At 38.5% G+C, this 25,691-nt stretch overlaps 1 protein-coding gene across 1 annotated transcript in view; it reads right to left on the bottom strand.

The window, feature by feature from the left end:
* PHLPP1 (PH domain and leucine rich repeat protein phosphatase 1) overlaps positions 1-25,691 on the bottom strand; it is a 213,340-nt gene that overhangs the window by 22,536 nt on the left and 165,113 nt on the right. Inside the window, exons 9-12 of the mRNA XM_082640989.1 lie at positions 25,348-25,443; positions 21,041-21,196; positions 10,835-11,035; positions 8,133-8,295 (exon numbers count right to left, since the gene is read on the bottom strand). Coding sequence (XP_082497115.1) covers positions 8,133-8,295; positions 10,835-11,035; positions 21,041-21,196; positions 25,348-25,443 — 616 coding nt within the window. The remainder of the gene's footprint in view (positions 1-8,132; positions 8,296-10,834; positions 11,036-21,040; positions 21,197-25,347; positions 25,444-25,691) is intronic.

The raw sequence follows: 25,691 nt of genomic DNA, 5'->3' as shown, positions 1-25,691 counted from the left end.
ATGAGATGGTGCCTACGCACTACCCCCACCCAGGCCCGTTTTGTCACCAAGTCTTTAATTCACGGCAGTCCGTTCCCATAGTCCTGTTCCGACCCACATCATGTTTCCCCTGGAGGATTACGATGGCGTCCGAACTCTGCTTTCAGTCTCACTTCCCTCTGCTGCATTCCCCACAATGCTGTCAGGGTGATTCTCTGATGTGGTTTGTTCTATCACATCACACTCCAGCTTCAGTCTTTCTGTTGCTCCCTACTACCCTTCAATCTGCCACCAAAGTCCTCAGCATGTCAACTAAGGCCTTCACCCCACCTTTCGCCACCTGCTTCCTCACAATCTATATTCAGCTGCGTCAAAGTTAACTCTTGCATGTGTCATGTTCTCATTTGTCTGTGCCTTTGCACATGCTATTCTCTGTGAATGGAACTCTTCAAGCTATCCTTGCCTTCTACCTGGTAATCTGCCTTATTCTTTTAAGACTCAACGCCACTACAATGTCACTCAATTCCACTACAGCCCCTGTTTCAATTAGATGTCCCTTGTTGTAAGTATCTGCTTGTTTATTTCTTTCACTAGACCATAAGCTCCTAGAGAGAAGGGACTGCTTCTTCTCCTCCTATATCCGAAGTGCAGTGCACTGCAAAGAACAGAGGCTTGGTGGATGCCTTCACGGAAAGGAGGAACAAATAAACAATCGATTGCCTGGCACTTGGTAAAACAATTATTTGTTGAATGAATAAATGAATGGATCTTATAAGAAGGTTTTTCAGTAATTAAATCTCTTAGGATGGGAACTGAGATACACATGTTTAGGTTAAATTCAGTCTAGAATAAGTAGCACTGCAAAGCAATTGATACATTTTAAAATGTTATTGTTTCTGCATGAGAAGGAAACTCTTTTAAGGGCAGATAAGCAGAGAAACACCTTTATATAGTTCTGCACACTGAAGGAGGTTTATTCCTAAAAATTACAGGACACTGGTACTTGGTGCCAACCTACTGGTGTCAACGCAGATAGTGAGTGCTTTACTTACAAGTACTATTTCCTATTCTTTTAATAGTCCTCAACAAACACTTGTTGACTGAATAATTGTAACGGCAACCACTAAGAAAATAGAAAATTTGGAAATGAGACCTGAGAAAAAAAATAGTACCCACATATTCTATGTTGTTTAATGTATGTATTTATATTTAACGCACTAAAATTTTCTTGGAAATACATTGTTAAATAGAATGTTGAATCTAAAATGTTATCATCCCCTCTTTCAGGCCCATTCTAGGACATAGCTAGCAAAAATCACTCTGCTATAATACAAAACTCTGGTAAGAATACTCAAAACAGAATTAGTGAGATAACTCATAGTTGAGAACTGAGATAACTCATAGTTGAGAAGGAACTCATGATTTAGAGGAAATGACTGCTAATACAATTAGATATGAGTATAGGAAAATAATCAGTGTATCTTAAAGAAAAGGGAATACAATGTGATTTATAGTTCAAGTGTAATTATCACAAAAGTTGCAATACCTTAATTATGATGATTCCTCACAAAACATTACTAAAGAAATAAGCATATCAATGTTCACAGCAGTGTATTATTCATTATCTGCCAAATAATTGCCTGGGCTGCCCCGAATCAGCAACTTAACAGAACTAGTGAGCTCTGAGGTTCTGCAACCCCCTTGCTTCTTTCCTCTTCAGACCACAGCTAGTCCCCCACCTCAACCGTGCTGCTCAACAGCTCTGACAGCTCCAAACGGCGGGGCTCCCACTCACCTTCTGCACTCCCTAGTCCTCACAGGGTGAAAGCCGCTGATGTATAACATGTTCCCCCGTTAGGTTCACTAATTTCCATTTTGAAGTCAAAAGAAGCAAATACATCCAAGTATTCAATCAAAATAACATTTATTTAGCATCTACTAAGTGGCAGACAATAAGCCAGACATCAGGGACCTCAAGAGAGATGGCAGACACAGTCCCCACCCCGAGGAACTCCCAGGCTAAAGGGGGAAACAAACACCACTACCTACCTCCAGCTGCTATGATCAACGATGTGTACAAGTGTGCGTGGCTGTGACAGAGAAGGGGCAGCTACTGAGACCACAGAGAGGGATTTCCAGGAGAGGATTTTTGTGAAGAATCAAAATTAAAGCTAAAGAGGCAGATGGGAACAGGAGGGCATCTAGCAAGCACTGACAGCACGTGCACCAGGCAGGAGACAGAGTGATGCACGGTATACGAGGACACGAAGCAAGAGTGGTTGGGGTGGTTGGAGATGGTCGGGCCCGAGAGCAGAAGACGAGGCTGGAGAGGCAGGTAGGGGCCAAACGGTGAGCTACAGATTGTGTCTCACGCTGAAGTCGTCTATACCACCTCCCTCTCTCAGAGTTCTACAGGAACCCGAACATTTTAGCTTTAGAGTAAAATACATGTACACACATGTGTAGTATTTCTCATTATATAACTTTAAGTCAAATTCTCTTTTAACACTTAAACTATTACATATTCTTGATGTTGCAAAAGGCTAAGTCATCATCGCTGTAGGATGTTCACACATCTAAGTAAACCTATTAACTAAGAGAGCCAGTCTGAACCTTTTACTTTAAACACAGACCCTAAAGCCAAGGTTGAAGTTCGTTTTTCTATGTAATAGTGTATTTGTCTCTAATTATTCAGGAATGTATATTGTTTGAACCTCTCCACCTTTCAGGAAGTTGCAAAAGAAGAACTTTCATTTGTACAGACTCTTCCTTTTAAATTTATATACAGTATCTGTGATTTTTCTCAACTGGATTTTAGATTTAGGAAACCTTATTGGCAACTACTTGACAAAAATGACAATCAGGGTAAAACTTTGTTTTAAAAAAATCCTCAGGGCTTCCCTGGTGGCGCAGTGGTTGAGAATCTGCCTGCCAATGCAGGGGACACAGGTTCGAGCCCTGATCTGGGAAGATCCCACATGCCGCGGAGCAACTAGGCCCGTGAACTACAACTACTGAGCCTGAGCGTCTGGAGCCTGTGCTCCGCAACAAGAGAGGCCGCGATAGTGAGAGGCCCGCACACCGCGATCAAGAGTGGCCCCCGCTTGCCACAACTGGTGAAAGCCCTCGCACAGAAACAAAGACCCAACACAGCCATAAATTAAAAAAAAAAAAACCCTTGATCCATCAAATAGCATTCCATTCCTCCAAATAGCAAATTCCCTTAAACACCAAAATAAATTATTTATAAAATCTGACTTTAAGAAAACGCATCCTATATAAACTAAGCAATTCCTTTACCTCATAAATTTCATAACCTCATAAAGTTGGTTATGTGTGCCCTTGGGGAGACTCAGTGGTATATCACAAAGTTACAGGACACCTGGCCCATGCTTCTGGGGGCTTCAGTGTTACTCAAAGATTATGGAGAGGAAGAGCCTTTACTTTTACATTAAAACTAGAAGAAATGGTAAAAAGTAAGAGCACAAAATTAGCATGTAATTTTAGATCAAACAGGAGACTTCAAAGAAATTTATATATGATTCCAGGCTGTATTCCAGATTTGGGGGCATATGAGCTCACTTCTCTTTCTCCTTACCAATAGAAGACTTTGAAGAGCAGGACAGTGACCACTTCACAGCCAACTTCTTTGAGGACTCATGGTCACAAGTGCTCCTTTCTCCAGGAGCATCTCTAAGGGGATACTTTTAATATGCATGAGCTCACAGAGGACCAGTTCTTTATCTGTATGTACACATAACCCACTTCATAAGATGCATGCAGTATCTCATTGTAAAAGGCATGGCTTTGTGTTTAAAAGGGCTGCTGAAATAATTTTTAAAACTAGAGTTAAAAAAACAAAGTAGTCTGAGTTAATAAATTATCCCAACTTTGAAGGACAGAGACTATGCAGTCCTAGCTTCCTGCTGGTGAGTTGCTAGTGAGGCAGGGAGAAAAGTGGCTTAAATGGCCATGTCCTGGTAGACACTGCTTCATTCCTTTTTCCTTAGCTCTTGTCCCAAACAGGAATGGATGCCGGATTCCCCAAATGTTAGAAGAATTCCTAAATAACCATTACCCAGATTCCAGGACCATAATGACAATTGCTCCTGCTTCCTGGTTTTTGGATACTGCAGTTCCTAGATGACCTTTTAAGTCTAGTAGGTCAACTACTCTACCAAACTGACATCTAACTGGTCCCTGATCTGTCTTTATTTCCATTATCCTACTTTCCAAAGAATTAGTGTCTTTTCTTTCATCCATTCTGACCTAGCCGTTTCCCCGTGTTCTTTGTGTTCTATGACTGAGCTGGTTCTCTCTCATCTCACTTTAGAAACAACATGGCTTGATTCCAAGGGAAATTCAACTTCCTGTAGCCATTGTTCTCAAGAGTGTGGCATATTAAAAATACTTCATACTCCATGAAGTGAAATAACAGTCCTAAAGATGAAGTCACTCAACTTATCCAAGTGGTTTATTACTGCATAGCACAAACATGAAAATAACCTTCTGAAGAGAATTTAAAACATTTTAAAAGATGCTGTTCACCCAGTAATCAGAATCAGGACACCACAGGGAAATGGAAAATTTGACAAAAGTTGCTGATATATGGTGTTTAAATTTCAAATTTCATTCATTTTATGTGTCACACATTTCTTTCATCTGCTTAAACCACACTTCAAACAAGGTAGTACTATGTCCCTAATTGGAAGTAACTCAACTAAAAGCCTTGGTGTTGTTGCAGAACTCCTACACGATCAACGTGACTGCGATGTGGTTCGGCGAAGGGCCCCTGAGGAAGAGAAGCCGAGTGCCACACCCGCGGCTGCCTCTGCTTTTCAGGTTCATCAGCTCTAGCAGCCTACGTGAGGACCTCGGCCTGGGACCAGCCAAGCCAAGTCTGGCTTATGTGGTGATTGAGAGCTGATCCGTATCCAGAGGGAGGTCTGTCTATTTTAGAATCAGAACAGAACATGACCTGCACCAGGAACACAGGACTGGTGGTGGGGTTTGGAAGACTGATTTGAAAGTGCTAAACAAAGGCGAAGACAATAATGTCAATACTAAGGAACAAAACTGCTAGGACTTTGGGTGCACGTGAGCTCATCGAAAAACTCTAAAAAAATATACTTTTTTTCCTACGAATTTATATGACCTTCTTGCCCAAGTACAGAATTTGATGCCTGATGATCACTTTAACAAATCTCACCAAATGCACCAAAATGAGAAAAGGCCAGCCCTAAATTTTATCCAAGAATAGGGGATGCATACAGTCTCTGTTTTAGGGGTACATGAATAATGGCCTGATTTTACAAGTTTAAAAAACTACATTAAAAAAATAATAAAGTAAAATAAAAAACTACATTTTAGCATATATATTTTAGTAAGCAAACTTGTTTACCCTTTAAATGATACTTGGTATTAAAGCTTTGGTAACAAAGCAGTGAACAAGCACTTTTTTTTAATGTCTTAAAAGATGAGACTGCTCACAGAGAACTAGCTAAATATACCAGGATCTTATCCTTCATTAAATTATCTGTTAATGTTTATAATTGCAATGATCTTCATACCTTTTATGAAATACTTTACAATTATTGTACTTTATTTTCAAGAAACAATAAGAATACAATCTAGGATTATTAACTCAATGATAATATTTTAATAGCGGCTGGAGTATTTCAACTTAGGAAAAAAATCATTTCTTTTCCATTAGAAACATGCTTTAGGGCTCACTTTGCACTGAAGACTCCCATAGGTATTTTATCATCTGTTTACAGCAAATATTTTTACCAGGAATTTTCTTTTGGATGGTTTATTTATTTATTTATTTATTTTTGGCCACACTGCACGGCATGTGGAATCTTAGTTCCCCAACCAGGGATCGAACCTGCACCCCCCTGCATTGCAAGCATGAAGTCTCAACCACTGGACCGCCAGGGAAGTCCCTTGGATGGTTTAAATCTGCATAAATACTTATATAGCAACTTAAAATATTCTCATATGAAATAACACTAAAATATCAGTTCAGAGTTCTCAAACAATATAAGTACTACTTTTTCAATATCACTGTCTGTCCAGGGCTGCAAAGTTTGTACTTTGTACATAAAGGGGACTTGATACTGCTCACCGCACCCCCCCCCCCAAATAAAACCCCAGCAACAAAATATCTCTTGGTAATGGAAGAGCTGGGTCAGAAACACTGGACATTTTTAACATAAGGAAAATGCTAAGCTACAATATCTGGGGTTAAAAATCAAAGAACAAAAGAAGAAAAACTGTAAAAAAAAAGTAATACCAAAAGTAAAATTTTAAAAGGAGCTGTAAAGCAGGGTACAGGGGAAGGAATTAGATGGAAACACGAGGGCACCAATTTTAGAATCCAGGAATCCAAGCAACGGTCTAAGAGAAGATTTGCTTTCATAGAGCAACATTTGTATTTTGCAAAATTCAGTCAAAACTTGAAAAGTTTAAATGTCTATCTGTATCTGTACTTTAAACCAGATACTTAAAAAAAAAAAAGAATCTACGATTAAGAGTTATATAACATTAAAAGACAGGTGCAGAAAGTAAGACCAGCAAACAGGAGGTTAATCTCCAGACCTCGGTGCACAGAGACCTGTTTAATGAGGCCCCGTGACAGACACCACATGCCCCATGGAGTAATGGGCAGTGGAGCGGCCCCTGGAAAGCTAAGCTGTCAACACTGCTCCTGGGATGGAAGCAAAGAAGCATTTGCTTAAGTGACAGATTTCCTGGATTTTGTGGATCGTCAGCCAGAACAGTTGCTCCATATAATCAACATCAGAGTTGAACTTCATCGAGGTCTTGTAACTAATTATAGTTAACATTTACAGAGTTCTTACCAGGTGCCACTTCTATTTCAAATGCTTTACATGTATTATTTCATTTCATCTTCACAGCAATACTGTAAAGGAAGCACTGTTCTTTCCCTCATTCTCATTTTACATATGAGGAAACGGAGCAATTAAGCAGCTTTTAGTTGGGATCCACCTCTAGACCTGTCCTCCTCCGGAGCCCCACCTCTTACCTACCGTAAAAGGTACATAAAGTAAAAATAAAATATTTCTGCTAGTTAACAGTAAGTGTTCTAAAATGCCACGGTCATGCATGAGGTGACAGTGCGCTCACAGTAAAATATTTCATGGCTTAAGCACACACACACATGCACACACTTATCAAATGGCTTGTACACACCTCAACCAAGAAAATGTACAAAAACTCCTGTGGTGAAAAATTATTCATGCTATTCAAAGTGTCTTCAAATAGGATGACTTTTGTTCCTTTTTAGGAGATTAGAATATGCTCCTAGTCTATAACCAGAATTATTTTTTATTAAGCACAAAACTAACCATCAGAAATGCTAAAATGCAAAATGAAAGAACTTCTTACTCTTTGCTCCAAAAAAAAATAAAAATAAATAAAAAGATGTTAGATGGTTTTCATCCTAGTGAACTGGTTTCGTCTGGTGAGACTGCCCTGAGTCAGGAGCCAGGAATGGCAGAACGTCTCTGCCACCAATTTGCTGTCTTCAGTTTACAGAAACCACTTTCTTTTCAGCACCTCAGTTTCCTCACCTACCAAATGGGAATACTATCTGTTCTGTCAGGCTTCATTAAATTGAAGTGAATGTTTGGTAATGGTAACAGTAATGAGACTACATCTATATAGGGAATTAGGACTAATCGGGTGCTGGGGTGGTGGATACTTTTAATTAGGGGAGTTGGGGGGAGGGCTGTGCAGAGATACCGTTAACTATTTCAAACTGCTGTCAAACCTGATCCAGCCTCTGAGTCTCCTAACCACCCTGGAAATAAGTAGGACAAGTATTGTTAGACAGATGGGAAAGAGTTAGGTGGCTGTGTGGCTAGTTAGGGACAGAGCCCAGAATACAATTTTCCCCACTCCCAGTCCAGTGGTTTTGGATCACTGGTTTTTTGTTTGTTTGTTTGTTTTTTCCCTCTGCCGACCCAGAGGTGTAGCCCAGTGCTGAGGAAGGATGCAGCAAGGACATCAGAGAAGTCTTCATGCTGAGGAAATCCAACAAGGGTGCGAACATCCGGAACTGACGAATTAGAGAAAACAAGTCTCTCTGTGGACCTGAAGCTTGGAGTGTATGGAATCGACCCACGTACCTTGATTTCTGGGAGCTGCATAACTTCAGGAAAGACTTCGATGCAGTTGGAGTGAGCAATCGCCGTGTGCATGCGCCTGCAATTCATGATAGTTGTCGGGACGGCCTTCAGTTTATTCCCACTGATGTCAATTTCTTCAAGTTCCTCCAGCTTTGCCATTTTACTGAAAAAGAGAAAATCCAAGGGTGGGCAGGTCACAAAATAACTATAAGGAAATTTAGAAAGAAAATAATAGACAATGAGAACCAAAAGGTAATTTACTATGACTCTGAAGATTCTTTAAAGATTCACTTGCACTAGTCATTTTAACAGACAAGTTTTTCACTACTGTTTTTGAGTATCAAAGTATTTTGATACCTCCTTTCTTACTACAAAACAAAAACTCTTAACTTCAGCTCTTTGAATTGGCAACAAGAAGAAAAATGGACGTCCTTTTCCCATGAAAACTCTGTGTGTGTGAATTAAGTTATCCTGACAACAACCACTTTACCATGTAGCTTAATCTGAACTCCAGTGAAAATCCTACTCAAATGGGTCAAAAGTTAGCAGTAATCTAATCAATGTGCTTTAAAAGAGCTTAGTGTGAGAGTATTATTTCTTTGTATTGGCACTGAAACCTCAAGGGAATATATAGAGGAGAAAAGGGTATGGTTTATATGAAGATATGCTTTCTCCTGAAACACCACTCCCCAAATTCCTTGGACATCCTTTGTGATAACAAGGTGGTCATGAGGAGTAGGATGCTGGAAGGTCATCTGGATCATCTCTCGACCTCTGTCAATGCCCCAATTTAATCTGTACCCAAAAGAAATTTCTCTCAACTCCTGCTAAACACCTACAAAGAAAGAATCTTTCTGATCTTACCTTAATAACAAGTCCTAATATAATCTAACACTTTTGTTTAAGAATGTCTTGTATTGTTCAATCTTAACCTATAATGTAGAATTACTATTTAATTACATTAATCAATAATTACAGTAACCCAATAAAGAAAAACTCCAGAATTAGGGTTTCTTATATTTTCTGTAAATCTGGAGGGAAAAAACCCTCTGCCTCTACAAACCTATAATGCACCTATCACTCCTCTGGCCCTTTTCCCACCACTTGTGAAGGTGGAATCTAACAAGTGCAGGATTCCCAGTGAGTGCAACTCAAACTTACAATCTAAATCATTTAGTTTAGAGTTACTGGTATCTCCTCTCCTTGCTGTGGTTTCATTTGTCACAAAAAATTTAAAAATTTAGCAAGAAACACTTTATTGCTTTTCTTTCTGTTTTCTCCCAAAAATAAAGGTTACCTTATTTGCTTACTTGAAAATAAATATACACCGAAGATACAAGAACTAAGTTTTTATCTTATGAAATCAGATCGTTTAATATCATAAACATTCAACATAGTATTAGGATATGCTACAAACAACACTGTATGCACAGACTGTGAAGTAATCCATCTATGATAGCCTGAATTTGTAAGATTATTATTTGAATATGCTGTCATCATATTGTGAAAAGACATGTGGAGAAACCAATGAGTAACAGGCATGGAAAAAGATTGAAAGTATAGACATCAGGTCCAAGAAAGAAAATATGTTGAAGAAGTTTCTATCCCTCAACATAGAAAGAAGGTGATCAAAAAAAATTCTCTGTAGTTAGGGTGATTACTACTGGCATGGGTCCCTGGGGGATACCCTCAGAATTTGAGCTGATGAGCATTTCTCCTGCTGGCCTTAGTCATTCATCATCAAATGAGGACCATGAGCCCTTTCAGAGATATTATTGTTATGTGACTACTATGTTTTCTTCCAAAAATAACATCGCATTCCATAGTAAAAGAAAAGTACATTAAAAGAAAAAGAAAGAAAGAAAGAAAGAAAGAAAGAAAAGCTTAATCAGTAACATCAAATGATGGGAAAAAGTAAAGAAATAAATGTATACTACAAAAATAGAGTAATACTTGAAGTCAATGCATATTTGGGCCTCCCTCCTTTAGTAAGGGTTTCAACAGACTGGTATCCTTGATGCTAGCAGAGGGAGGCTGTCCCCATATTTTGCTTTGGCCCAGTGCTAAGTTGCAGTTAGCAGCAGAATACCAGAGGGGTTAGCGTTTGCTTCTTTGATGTGTGGGCGTGAGTTCTAAGACCTAACTTGTTAAAGCTTCACTCAAAGCAAGATACAATGCCACTGCTCCCCAAAATTAGAAATTAAAATTAAAACAGACTTAAAAGTAGAATTTTCTAAGAGCCATAAATTATTTGTAATGTCACAGTTTCTATGAATGCACAGGCCACCATTGTTTTTTATACCATAAGCATAAATACAAAAGCTATTAGCTAATTGAGAACCTTCAGGTTCCTAGTTTACGTTCTAATTCTCACACACCATACTAGGTTAATTTTTTTTTTTAATTTGACTGGTTAAAAGGAAGCAAAAGAAAAAATATACCTGCTAGATGACATGCCTTATTTCAAAATCATAAGAACATTCTAGCAATTGGGTCCTTGGATACATCCATATTAGAAAAATGAACACATTTCTCTTTCAGGGAATGCTGACAATGGCTTATATAAAAGACACTGTGAATAAGAATCAGGAGGAACAAGCTTTACATTATCTGGGAAATAAACATGTTAGTTTTTGCCTTTCCATCTATGAATCCCTTTTCAGAAATGCAAGGAAGGATGTCACTCTGCAATCTTCTTTTACCTTGCTGGAAAACTTTGAAGTCGGTTATAGGCCATGTGAAGAATCTTCAGATGGGGGTGTCCTGTTAACAAGGGTACACATTTATCTGTGAGGTTGTTATTTGTCAAATACAACTCCTGTAAGACGCTGTTTGTCTCTTCAGAAAGTGTGGCTGGAGGAAGGGTTTCCAGTTTGTTTGCAGATGCATTCAGGAATCTCAGGCTACAATGACAAAAATGCAACAGAATCCCACTGATAAGCCACAGGTCTAGTCCAGAATCCTCAACAAACCTAGAATTTTTCTGATTGATACCTGGCATATTAGAAACTGGGTTTAGAAACATGAATTTAAAGGTAGGTCTTGGCATGGAAGCAACCTAAATGTCCATTGACAGAGGAATGGATAAAGAAGATGTGGTATGTAAATATACAAGGGAATATTACCCAGCCATAAAAAAGAATGAAATAATGGCATCTGCAGGAACATGGATGGACATAGAGATTGTCATACTGAGTGAAGTAAGTCAGACAGAGAAAGAGAAATATCATATGATATCACTTATATGTGGAATCTAAAAAGAAATGATACAAATGAACGTACTTACAAAATAGAAACTGACTCACAGACTCAGAGAATGAACTTATGGTTACCGGGAGGAAGGGTGGAGGGAAGGGATAGTTAGGGAGTTTGGGATTGACATGTACACACTGCTATATTTAAAAAGGATAACCAACAAGGACCTACTATATAGCACAGGGGACTCTGCTCAATGTTATGTGGCAGCCTGGATGGGAGGGGAGTCTGGAGGAGAACAGATACATCTATATGTAGGGCTGAGTTGCTTTGCTGTGCACCTGAAACTATCACAACATTGTTAATTGGCTATACTCCAATATAAAATAAAAAGTTTAAAACAAAAAAAAAGATAGGTCTTGGCTTTGGCAGGCATATAGATATGTGACTCCACTGTCCATAATGAACACAGGAGCTATCTGTGTGTGTTAACTACAAAGAGAAATCAATTTTTATGGAAGCACAAAGGTGAGAGCAAGTGATTAATTTTATAGCTGGTGGGAAGTCGAAGGGATAATGATAAGATAAAATTAATATTCTGTCTTAAGAAAGAGAAAAACAATTGCCTATTTTAAAATAAAAGAGCTCTTATAGTAATAAAATAATTAGACATTAGATCACAATACAACTAAATCACATAGTGACTAAGTCCTTTTCAGTATGATGCCCAAACCATATTTTACTGACATATATTCACAACTGCAAGGGATAATTTACTCTGTAGTAAAATAGTGTAATACTATGTAGTAGTGAAAATGAAGAACAACTACATGTATCAATAGGATGAATCTCACAAATATAATATTGAGTAAAAGAAGCCAGATACCAGAGGATACACTGCACGATTCCATAATTATAGAGTTCAAAATCAGGCAAAACTCATCTACGGTATTAGAAGTCAGGGACGGGAAGCAGTGTCTAGGAGACAGCTTCTAATTTTTCCAATATGGTAACATTCTGGTTCTTGATCTGAGTGCTGGTCACATGAGTGTGTTCACTTTGAGAAAATTTGTCAAGTGCTACAGTTACGATACGGCCCCTTTTCTGTATCTATATTATACTTCAGTAAAATTTACATTAAAACAAGATGTATATGCTACCAGTTATCCAAATGATAGAGTGAACAATAGCAAAACTATGAAGAATGTTTTTACACCTGAGATAACTAAAACTGTCAAAAACTGTAATTCCTTCCATAGTTACTGTGAAACACAGATAAATGCAAAAAAGCTGGAGAACTGAAACAGAATCCTTGCTGTGATCAGGTTCCAAATCACTGGAAAGGGAAGAGGAGGACAGAGCAGGAACTGTGCATGGCTCACGGGCAGACAACCCTGCTGCTTCACGGTGGATCTCCACCACGTGTGTTCCATAGTGAAGCCCCAGTGACCCGAGCATGGAGAGCGTCCAGCCCACAGGACTCACCTGCCATAGTTACCAAGGTCAAAGCTGACTTGTCCCCCACCCCTTACCTAGAACTACCCTGTTAATGAACTGCCTTTCTCGTTTCAAAACCACCCAGGTTTGAAATGTTCAGCATTCAATTCAGGACTATTTTACCATATGTTAGTAAAAAAGAATAAAATCTTCCTTAAAAAGGAAGACTCTGGAATACCAGGTACAGTTATTTTTAATCTTGGATAAAAAGAAAGCTTTGTATTCGGGAGTCATCACCAAAACTGTCATCCCAAGCCCTCAGTCCACTAAGTTAATACTCTCCAATCTTGCGACCTCCACACACTTACACACACACGGCCCAACTCCACTACTTATCTAAGGAAAAGCAGCTTCCCCAAAATAGAACATTTTCCATTAAAGAAACATGTATTCCGTTGACATTAAAAAAAAAAAAAGGAAGTTAGAAAAAGGCTGTACAAAAAAAAAAAGAAAAGAGAAAGTCTGTACAGACCATAAATAGTCATGGGAAATTATAGTTGTGTGTGCTACAGAGAAGAAAATAAAGGTCATTCATGCAGTTTCTGAAATGGTTTTGACATAGGAAGGAAACCCCTTCCAGCACCATAGTTCTTTAAAGTACTTTTACCAGTCTCATTTGTATCACCTGACTTAAATACCCTGTTAAGATTTCTTCAGTGGAGAATTAGAAAAAATTAAAATGTATTGTCCTAAAACATCTTGCAATGGGGTTGGCTGGGAAACTCTGACAATCTCATTAAAATACAATTCTCTAGGAAATATGTAGTTATAGATACATGAAAAGAAAAGAAAGAAATTAACTCATGAATATTTGCATATTTTTAGGCCAGAAAAAGAGGGAAAGTTGCTTTGAAAGGAAAAAAGACTGACTAGTGAATGCTCATCTAGAAAACTGCAAAAGGGACTTTAAAAACTCTTTACAACATCTGATGAAGGGAAGAGAGGAATTTCCAAAAAGACTTGTCCTCTCATCTTGTTGAAAGTTGCCTGTATTGAAGTTTATACTCTTTATGGGAAACTGGGGGGAGGGGGGGGAATCCTGCACCCTCCCCTCCAGGAAATGAAACTAAGTTGAAACTACATGGGCTGGTTCCAAAGGATTTAGTTTGAACTGAATAAAGCTTGATTGAATCATCGTGTTAGTTAACAGTCAAAGAGCAAACAATTGGGCTAAAAACATTTTTGATTATAATAGTCTCCGGGAAATTAAATTCAATACCCATCCTTTTAAAAATTAAATACCTGTCCCACAACCGCACGTTTCAGCAGGAGGCAAATTAAGTTGGTTTAATCATCTGGGTGTTGTATTTCCATCAGAATGAGCAACAACTTTAATTTTGTAAAATTTCTCCAGTATGGGTAACGGTTTTACTCAATAAATATGGTGTATAACCCCACCCCATGCTTTCAAGGCCTCCCCAAGACTAAATTCCTAAAGCACTGAGTTTGGTCTCAACTCAGTATGATATGAGAGAACTTCCTCCAGCTTTTCCCTTATAGATTTTTGTAATAACTCTATAAAAGACTTGTTTAATGTGCCATGAGAGTTTCATCCATAGAAACCTCTTCACTATGCAACCCTCTTATAATCATTAGAGAAAAGCAGTAACATATCACTTTTTCTCATTTGTAAAGTGCTCTCTAGAGACCACAGCTCTTTCCTATTTCCTGTTTCACTTGATTCTCCCAACATCCCAGAGATGCCCCCCTTATACTTCACAGAAGACAAACTGAAGCTGAGAAAAGTCAAATTACCTGGCTGTTGTTAAATAGTAATTAGTGTCAGAGCCAGAAATAAACCCAGATCTCACCAATCTTAAAGAGTCCACTATTTCCTAACAAAATTCAACTGATAAAAACAGTAATAATAAAACTTTCCTGAGGAAATTTTCATAGGCTTTCTCCAAAAAAGCTGGAGGTCAAGCAGGGCACCTGCTGGGTAGTGTGAAGACCACATGTGCACAGCGCTTCAAACTCCATTCCTAAAATAACTTAATAAATGGCACAGTACTCAAAAACTTTTCTTAGCAGGAAGTGCAAACGTTGTAGAGAAAAGACTCACATACAACTCCTGCCCTGAAGCATTTGGAAAGTTGCCCATGACAGCAGTGAGACAAATCCACTTCTTGCTTCTTGAGCAATTACTCTCTTCTTCCCTGGCACATTCTGTTTGTCTGTTCTATCTCATCTAGGTTTTTTCATTTTGTTTTTGTTTTTCAGTAATTCCCAGCACACCCTTAAATTTTAGAGCCAAATTCTGTCCTGAAACAAAGCACAGGATTTGGTACCACAGCAGGTCTACCTATTTGCAGGCATACCAGGCATTCTACATTCAAATGATTTTTCTGCAGATCAGTACTGGGACTTGTAAGTCTATTGAAAATGCAAAAGGTTAAGACCCTAAGTGCAGCAAAATTCTTTGACTTTTATACAACTCCCTGATTTCTGGCCCCCAAAATCTTCCAGAGGTGCCAAACAAAATGCTCTAAATTCCTTATCATTTGTCCATGCAACATAATGCTTTTGACAATTTCATCTATTGATATCTTCAGAAGACTGATAGCTCTTAAAGCAGGGGCTTTCAAACTTTCCATTAATGGCAACCAACAGTACAAAATACATTTTACATGACCACCCAGTACAGATGCGACATATACATGTGTAAATGAAACAAAAGTTTCTTGAAACAATACTTAACCTTACTCTATCTTACACTGATATTTTCTATGCCTTTTTTTTTTTTTTTTTTTTTTTTTTGCGGTACGCGGGCCTCTCACTGTTGTGGCCTCTCCCGCTGCGGAGCACAGGCTCTGGACGCGCAGGCTCAGCAGCCATGGCTCACGGGCCCAGCCGCTCTGCGGCATGTGGGATCTTCCCGGACCAGGGCACGAACCCATGTCCCCTGAATCAGCAGGCAGACTCTCAACCACTGCGCCACCAGGGAAGCCCCTATGCCATTTTTTCAAGTGCTGGTAGAAACCCACTAAATTACTACACCTCACTTATCAGTTTGAAAAAAGGACGCCTATTATTCATTGTCTAGCAACGTCACCTAATAGTGAGGATTGCATGTGAAGAGAAAGCGCATACGTATGGCCTAACAGAACTCACACACTATTACTTTGAAAGATCTGAAAATCTGCCTGGCTCGGGCAGTAAAGATCGTAAGCCTACAGAGCAAAGGAACAAAGGTTACACAGGTGTATGAACTGTTGAACAAGAACTCAAAAAGAATTAATTTTAAAAATTAAGTATAATTAATTAAGAATTAGTTAACATTGATGTAACACTATAAATTAATCTAGAGATATCCTAATTTCATCAATTATACCACTGATGTTCTCTATCTGGTCCAGAATCCAATTTAGGATCACACATTCCACTTCCTTATCATGCCTCATTTGTCTCCTCTAATCAGTCTTAATTTAGATTTGTTTGATGTTTTATCATCATTAGAATTTAGAATAATGTGATGCATTTCTGGCAAAAACACATAGAAGTGATGTTGTGCCTTTGCTCCTGAAGGTATGTGATTCTCAACTTCAACTCCCAGATATTCTTATTAAGTAGGTCAGCATAAGTCTTCAAAAATCTATTGAATTAAGAATTCTGATGATTGGCCAAGTTGAGTCAGTAGAACTGAGAAAAGGGCCAGAAATCTGCATGTTTAGTAAGTAATCTAGGGGATTCTGAACACACTCTGAGAAACACTATTTTATTTCACTACGGCTCTCAAAACATCAGAACTTCCCAAGATAGCTCTCTTCCCTTAGGAAAAACAGTGTAGGCAACTTAGCTCTTCAAAATGCCAGAAATATCTATCTTTGCCAAAAGGCACCATTTGTCGTGGTTAATCGATCACGCTCTCCTAAATTTTCTATTCCCTTTTAGTCCCCTTGATATTTACACATATTCTGTCTGAGTCACTAAAACTTATGGTCTGTAATGTGACTAATACTCCGGGGATATTTTAATAATTACCATGTACTTCATTTGTACATACACTCTCCCCATTCCCATCCCCTGAAAATACCTTGTTCTGTTCCAACCAAGGATCAAAACAGACCCTAATCCCCACCCACCATAGGAATCTATAACTCTCCTTTACAGGGCCCATTGTGACTGACCTCATCAGGGGCAGCTCTCTGGCCACGCTATGAGAGTGCATATGTGAAATGGACAGGGACCCAGCCATGGCTGAGATTTCAGAAAGGACAGGAGGATGGCGGTACCTCGTCCATCCAACTTGGGGACCAATGGGGAATATCCACTCCCACTCTCGCCCATCTGTTGATGAAAACTGATGATCTGAAACTCCTTTGGGGGTTTCCATCAAGAAAATTCTCAACTCTAAGCAAAAAGGGATAAGATGAGAGATCTAGGCCGGTAAGATCCAGATCAGAATACTTACCAGTTCCCCTCACAGAACCAAATCCTGCTCTGACCACAAGATACAAAATCACAGTCAACTTCTCAGCAAATATGGTCTAACATATTTTACATCTGTCTATCGTTTTTGAGCTGCCAGTCAAAAGAAACAAAACTCAAAGAAGAATATGGAGGGTAAACTCATAAACTTAAATTGTTGATTCAGGTCATGAGAATTTTAATAAAATCGGTCTGAAGTTTTCAGAGGAAGAGAAAGATATCACTAAAAGTCATCTAATTTAAAGTAGATTCCCCTCTCTTATCTGGTTACCTGCTACCAGGTAAAGCAGATTAAAATAACCATTCTAAAGCTGTACTATCTCAGAGACAATATTATGTAATCAAAACCATGACACTGTGTTTCAGCAGAAAGATTCAGAGCTAAAGAAATCTCCTTAGAAAGAGAGTTTAAGTTCAGCCTTTTGCTGGGTCCAATAACATGTTTTTCTGACAGTTCTCATGAAGCTTCCAAGCACAAGTTCTACTTAGAGAACAAACAAAACCATGTTTAACTTATGAAGACTTGTATTCAGGCCTTTTCCTCAATTATAGAACCAAACACAGAACTGGTAACAATAACTTATTACCACAAAAAAAAAAAAAAAAGAAAAAGTGAGCATCTATATATATTTTAAGATTTGTATTATGGAGCAAACTGAATGGAAGGAGAATTGAAGCAATTTTTACTGCCTGGGGCTATCTGCCAAACACAAAGCTCTGTATTATACAACAAAGTGCTGTTCTTCATACCAGGAGCCTAAATTAAAACCAATCCTATCATTTTCCTTCTTCTCCTTTACCCTCTCAACCCCACCTTTTATTACAGTTCATTGTGCCGTTATTTTAAGCTCAGCATTAGGTTGTAAACTCCTTGAGGGTAAAACCGATGTTAGTCATTTTTCAATCCCCTGCAGTACCCAGCACAGTGACTTAAACTTACAAGGTCAGTAAGACATTGGCCATCTTGAACCATGTAAATGAAAACAAATCACAACTGAAACCAGCTGCAAAGAGCTTGTGAAGATTCTTTCCTAAAAAACCCTCTTTTAATATTTTAAGCTTCATGTTTTCTAGGTTGACCTGCTCCCACAATAGTCAGTAGTAGTTTATTCCTTCCCCTCAAGCTAATCAAACCAAATATACAGTAGCTCTACATTTTCCTGAATGTAAATTATGCCTCAATTAAAAAATTTTTTTTTAATTTAGATAGAGAAAACCTCAGTTATTTAGGTTTTGGAAAGGGGATAAATAGAAAAAGTATTATCCCTTTAAGAAGCAGTAAATAGTTTGGTAAAGCACAGGGAATAGAGTCAGTATTTTTATCATAACTTTGTATGATGTGTAATCTACAAAAATATCAAATCACTATGTTGTGTACCTTAAATTAATATAATATTGTAAAAGTCAACTACATTTCAATTTTAAAAAGTTCTATTTTTCTTGTCTTCCAACGAGTGAAATAATGCAAGAATGCTGTTCAAAAAAGATCTCATCGACTTTACCCCACCCTCTTTATAACCCTATCTGCCTGAGAGAACCAAACCTCTTAACCTCTCTGACTCAGAGTCATGACAATAAGGTCAGTTGCTACACGAGGCTGGAGACGGGGTTACTGCAGTGCTTGGAAAACAAAGGCACTGGAACACGCCTTCTCGGAAAAGTTTCCTACTTCTGCTTCTTTTGGTCATTTGCTTTTCTCTCATAAAATAAAAGCAGGATGCTTGCTCTTTCTAATTCACTCAGCCCCTTACTCCAGCACTTCCTTGTGCTGGAAGGGCATCTGGCACGGCCTGCCCTCCTCCCAAGACCTACAGAGGCTGCCTACTTCCCCCGCACCAGCCCCTGTTTTCCAAAATGCAGCTGGCTCTGGATAGGCCCATTTATTCAGACGAGGGTATTTCTGCCTAAATGCCTTTAGCTGACACTGTAGGCTCAGCTTATTCTGCTCCCCTTGATAGCAATGTTCCCTTTCAGTGGCTCAATTCAGGTCCTGAATTTTCCATACTGCATGACTAGAAATATTCTAGTTCATACAATCACCCCTTTTCCAACATACAGATGCCATCTGGGACTGTACAGAATAGACAACATGGGAAAACCTGCGCAGGGCCACAAAGTCAACGGTCCACGCAGCGGTTCTCGACCCTGGGAGTCAGCAGAACTGCCTGTGGAACAGTCTAAGTTAAAGCTGCCCCTTGCAACTGCTCGTCTGACCATGAGCACACAGTCTCCTGGACCACACTGTGGGCGACCTCAGGCACACGTTGTCAGATCTGGCTGGCACCAGGGAGACTCAATGACTGCTTAGGGACGCCTCTAGAGAATGAAGAACATATGCAAGTGCCCCTTTAAAATAAAATTCTCAGAAATGAATAAAGAATGATTATTATCTATTGGAGGGTTCCAGCACTATTTACCTACTCTACGAGCCACTATTTACCTAATCTACTAGACTCAGATTCAGAAATGGTTTTATCTCACTCAAAGACTCCTAAAACCCGAATCCATCTCCCTTTTGGTTTCTACCGATTCAGTGTAGATCCCCCAGGAGAACAAGTGGATTCTCATTATAAAACTGCACCCAAATTTTCCCTAGTTAGCCTTATGAAAGAAAACACAAGGCTACAACATGACATAGAATTCTCCACAGGGTAAGAAACCAAATCCTATAGTATTCATAACAATAAGAAACAGGTCTAGAGCTACCCATAGGCTATGCATTGTCCTTTGATATGAATGCAAAAGCAAGAACAATTCTTCAAATTATCTTGAAGTATCGTTCTTTTTGTCAGGGGAATGACACAGCACCAGTCAATTACAATGTAACAATCCCATTTCCCCACAATTCCATTATTTCTCAATAATTATACCAGTAGGAATTCATTGTAACTTACATTAAGTAAAGAGAATACATTTTTTTTAAATGAGGAAAACAAAGGAAAAGGAAAGGAATGCTGGACATGTTCTCTATCTTGATCTGGGTGACGGTTATGGGGTATATATGTATGCAGAAGTTCATTGAGCAGTATGCTCAAGAGTTGTACACTTTTTGACTGTAAGTTACATCTTGATAAAAAGATTTTTTTGAAAAAGGAAAAGGAGAGAAAGAAAAAAATGCAAATCCAAGATCAAGGGTAGTATTTAAAATTCCTTAAATTTTTTACCTTTCATTAAACAAATATTTATTGAACATCTTAGAAAGGAACCCTCCTAACACTGTTGATGGGAACAATTTCTTCAAATACTTAGTGAACAAGTTATTTAGAAAAATTCTCTTTGTTCAGAAAGAAAATAGTTTACATGCAAGGGTAAACCTGTGGTAAAGATAAGACAATTGGTAAAAAAAAAAAAAAAAAAAAAAGTAAAACTCTAGGAAAATCTATCTCTGTCACCCAAAGTCATAAATATGTGAAAGCAAGAACAGAGACTCCTAAGGTAATTACACTAAGCCTAGAGCGGGCTGCACAAGTTTTGACCAGGCAGCAAACTTCCTACCCTTGTTTTACACCAACACCTCCAAAGCTCACACTTACGCACAACTCAACCCACTTAAGGAATCAAAATTAAAGAAGCAGAGAAATTAAGAAAGACTCTCTAGGATATTCCTGCCTTGATTTCCTACAAAATGGTGACAGAAGTGGCTGGCAATGCCATTTTCTTCATGAATCTAGGACAGACAGATAGTCACAAAGTCCACTTGAAATGGTCTGAGATCACCTAAGATAAGAATGCTAATTAGGGGGCATCCTACAAGTCGATGAACAACCAAAACAAACCAGCAGCTTTACCTGTCGGCCTTCATCAGAAGGTTGGGCGGCAGCTCCAGGAGCTGGTTCTGCTGCACATCCAGGACCTCCACGGAGGTTCTTTCTAGCCTTTCGGGAAGCCTTGTCAGCTGGTTGTGTCCCGCCAGTAGTTTCCGGAGACTACTGTTACAAAATAAGCTGTGCACACAAGGACAAAGACAGAAGGAAACTTACTGAGAGCTCATTTGGGATGAAGTTTTCAAAATGGAGAGGAGTGGGAAAAGACTTAAAATTATCTCTCTAAGAAACCTAAATTCATTCAGAGCAAGTGCACATTCATTTTAACATAAGCTCAAAGTTGGAGCTGTTCATATTTCAATACTTGCCATACTTAAAAAAAAAAGAGGGTGGGAAAAACTATGAAAAGGAATATTTAACAAAGCAGCTCTACTTAGTGAAAAAGAAAACAGGTTTCATAGAAGACACCAAAGGCAGCAGCCTAGTCTTGTTAGACTCACAAGGCAAACTGTGAAAGGCTGTAGGCTTCCCCAGGCAGGGATTACATCTGGTATCGCCCTGGAACGCTGGGGGTTTTACCCACAATAGAATCTGAATAAATACAGTTGAGCAATTTTTACTTAACAAGGTCAACATTCAGTAAGGCTTCTTTTGTCCAGTTAAACTTTTACCAATGACAACTGAAAAAATGCTACATTTTCCTCAGTTGCACTTCACAATAATTATTTCTCTCTTTCCTCACTTCCTTAAATCTGTATATTTCTATCTTCTCTTTGGTTTAATCCTAGACCAAAGCAGAGACTCCCTCCTAAAGAGAATATAACTCACTCAATGCAGTATTTTCTTTTGAGCATCAAACAAGCTACTGGGAAGCTTGACTGTGTTTTTCTTCTATGGGTTATCAAAACTGCAACAAATGATGAATATGTGTTAATCTTATGTAAATCTGCTTTATGATCACTTAAGACCACTACAGTCATAGAGAATAAAGCAGATCCTGGGTTAAACATAGAAACCTGGGGACTGTGGGAAAATGAGGTTATAATTTGCATCCGGATCACATTGGAATGAGAACTCATTTACACTGCTGTCAAAGAATGAGGCTTCCTCACCCACCTCCTGTTTCCCACCATTCTGACCTCACTGACATCCGAAGTTCTTAAATCACTCTATATTACAGCTGTAACTTTATTCACTTTAAGTATCAAAACTAGATTCTTTGTTCATAAAGATGCTAGCAACCTGTCTCAACACTGTGACACCATGGGCCCCCATTAAAGATATACCTGACTTTGCAGGTTTAGATATTAATGTGACAAGACAATCTGTCCAGGACTGTCATTCAGTCACAGCTATCACAGGGGCCAGTCTCTGTAACGCTCACTTCAACCTAATAATTCGGGATTTGGTCCACCAATTTTACTGTCTTGCTGGGCCTGGGGTACAATTTAGAATTCTTAGAGAGTAGAATGGGATTATTTCTCTCTCTCTCACACACACACACTTCAACCTTACATAGATGGATAATTGAAAGACAGGTTACAAAATCTTTATCTTCATTTTTCCAGATAAGAGGAGATTTGATAACTGTAGGATGAGTATAAATGCTAGTAACTGGATTTGTTCAATTCTTTTGGATACTATGAATTAAAATAATTAAAATAGCTTCTTTTCCTTTCAGTACAGCTCCGCTGCTAAACATGAATTTCTGTTTTCTCAGACCCTTCACACACATCACCTAGACAAACAAAGCTTGAATGTTAAACCAGCTTCTAACGAATCACTGTCTTGGCCTGGATATTAGATCAACGATAGGGCCGATACAAAGTTTGCAACTAAACAACACCATAAATGAGAAAACATGTATTAAAAACACAGACATCCACAAAAACAAACACTGTTTAAATTTTTTGACAAGACAGCATTTGGATTTGCTTTGAATAAGCATTTATTTAGATTCCAAAAAAGCCTGTACTAATGCAGAGCAAATCAAAGATTAATTAACTCTGGGGAAAACTGGGTAAGGTATCAGTTATCTTGTATTTATTTAATTGTTGGTTTATTTATATAATATCTTTGTTGTAGCATACAGTGACACAGAGGCCTTAGACTCCAACATGCTATATGTGTTAAATTGGGGAGGTCAAAGTAGGGAAGAGAAAAACAGACAGAAAGAAAACAGTACAAGATTTTTTTTTAACAAATTATTTTTCCTCATTAGTAGTAGCCTGTTTTCTTTTTTGCTGTTTGTCTTCTAAAAGGGTCTCTCTCTCTCTCCCCCTCCTTCACACACACACACACACACACACACACACACACACACACACACACACACATCTGTCCACGGGGCACATCACCAAAGTCCTTTTGATAACGGTGACGGGCTATACTGGGTCATCTAAATGTTCACTCAACATAAAACTCTAAAGCAAAAAGCATTTTCAAATGGACTGAATTTACAGGTATAACATATGGCTGAGAAACAAAGTAAAATCAACTGAGTTTTACAGCGATTGAAAATGTAAATCGGATTTCTTCCACAAGAGCTAGACTCTAACACAATGTTATCCAACAGAAATACCATGCAAGCCACATACGTAATTTAAAACTTTTTAGTAGTCACATTTATAAAAGTGAAAAGAAACAGGTAAATTAGTTTTTACAGTACACTTTTTATTTGACCCAATATATCCAAAATGCTATTTTAACATGTAATTAATATACAATATTATTGAGATATTTTGCATCCAGTGTATATTTTATACTTCAGCACTTCTCAGTTAGGACTAGTCATGTTTTAAGTGCTCAATAGCCCCTCAGCTAATGGCTACTGGCTATCATAGTGGACAGCTGAACTCTGACACATTTACTGGGCTTACTAAGCAGGTGTATTTCATGATCCTTGTCCTTTACAAGAGAACAGAGGAATACGATCATAACCTTTAGAGATCGTGTATCTAAGTTTACTCCAAAATACTGATATATTTCTACAATTTTTCATTGATATTTTTTACTATATATGGTTAAAAATAGTGCTTCCCTGGTGGTGCAGTGGTTGAGAGTCCGCCTGCCGATGCAGGGGACACGGGTTCGTGCCCCGGTCTGGGAAGATCCCACATGCCGCGGAGCGGCTGGGACCGTGAGCCACGGCAGCTGAGCCTGTGCGTCTGGAGCCTGTGCTCCACAACGGGAAAGGCCACAGCAGTGAGAGGCCCGAAAAAATAAACAAACAAACAAACAAACGTCTTACTCTGTCCAGTGACTGGCTGAGAATAGTGGAAATACCTAGACCTGAGTTGTGGCAGCCACTAGGCACAAGTGGCTATTTAAATTTAAATTAATTAAAATTAAATAAAATTTAATATTCAGTTCCTTGGTCACACTGTCCACATTTCAAGTGCTCAACAGTCACATGTGGCTAGTGGACACTGTAGTGAAGAGCACAGATACAGACCATTTCAATCATCACAGAAAGTTCTTCAGGACAGCAGTGGGATAGACTACTCTTCTGGTTATTAATTGCATGGCTAGCCACTAACAGTCCAATAATATTTTATGCCACAATTAGTCAACTTGAAGATATTTGTCTCGATCTATGGATACCAGATATCATCATGTGGCTGCTTTACAATCTTGCCATTAAAGTGAATATTATGAAATAAAAATAATAACACTTTAAGAGAGAGGAGAGAAGGAAAGAGAAGTTCTTCGACCTTCTACTCCAAATTTCACACAAGAAAAACAGAATCTAGTTTGCTTTTTCTGGTTTAATGATCTAATAATCTTTTTTTTTTAGGGTTACATTCAAATAAAACCAAAAATTATTTGGGGTAAGGTAGACATGTAAGACAATGGACAGAAGGCAAAGATTCTGAAAGAATTAAGATTACAGAGGTGAACAAATTGTACTGTTTGCTGAGTCTCTGAACATTTCTTTTGGCTTATTTGAAAACTTCCACCAAGCATCAACTGCCACATGGCTTTGCGAAGTCTGGCTAGGAGTCAAAGCCTTGGTCTACCCATCACTGCATGATGGAAGATTGTGCCTCGAAGATACCATGAGAGGTAAAAGATAATAAATAAGGTTTTATTATTTTTTTTTGGCCGCGCGGTTTGGCATGTGGGATCTTAGTTCCCCAACCAGGATTGAGCTTGTGCTCCCTGCATTGGGAGTGCAGACTCTTAACCACTGGACCGCCAGGGAAGTCCCTAAATAAGGTTTTAGAACAAACTCTTTCAGGGGTTCATAATAACAAATTAAACACTGAATCAGCAATTTTTTCCATTGCTCATCTAATTTGAGATTCTCTAACTTAATCTGTAATACTCACCGTGCAGGAAGTTCACATATTTGATTATGGCCAATATCCAAAACTTCTAGTTTTCGGCTTTCACATACCCACTCAGGCACATTTTCTAAACGGTTCCTAAATATAAGAATATACAATTCTTTTTGATGGGAATTTGGCTTAAAATATGGTTCAAAAGTCAAAATAATTATATAGCACAATAAAACTTCAAGTGAAATACCCAATTACAGTGAGTATAAATCAAAAGGATATGTGTATTCACTTTAATCTGAAGCAAGATGAATTGTGATAAGGAATAAGAAATAAAGAAAGAGTAGCAAAGAACATAGTCACATCATCTGCATCATCTCTAAAGTCTAAAAAAA

Source organism: Mesoplodon mirus (genome assembly GCF_964341445.2).
Source record: "Mesoplodon mirus genome assembly, chromosome: 13".
Lineage (NCBI taxonomy): Eukaryota > Metazoa > Chordata > Mammalia > Artiodactyla > Ziphiidae > Mesoplodon > Mesoplodon mirus.
This window is presented reverse-complemented; position numbering and strand designations above follow the sequence as displayed.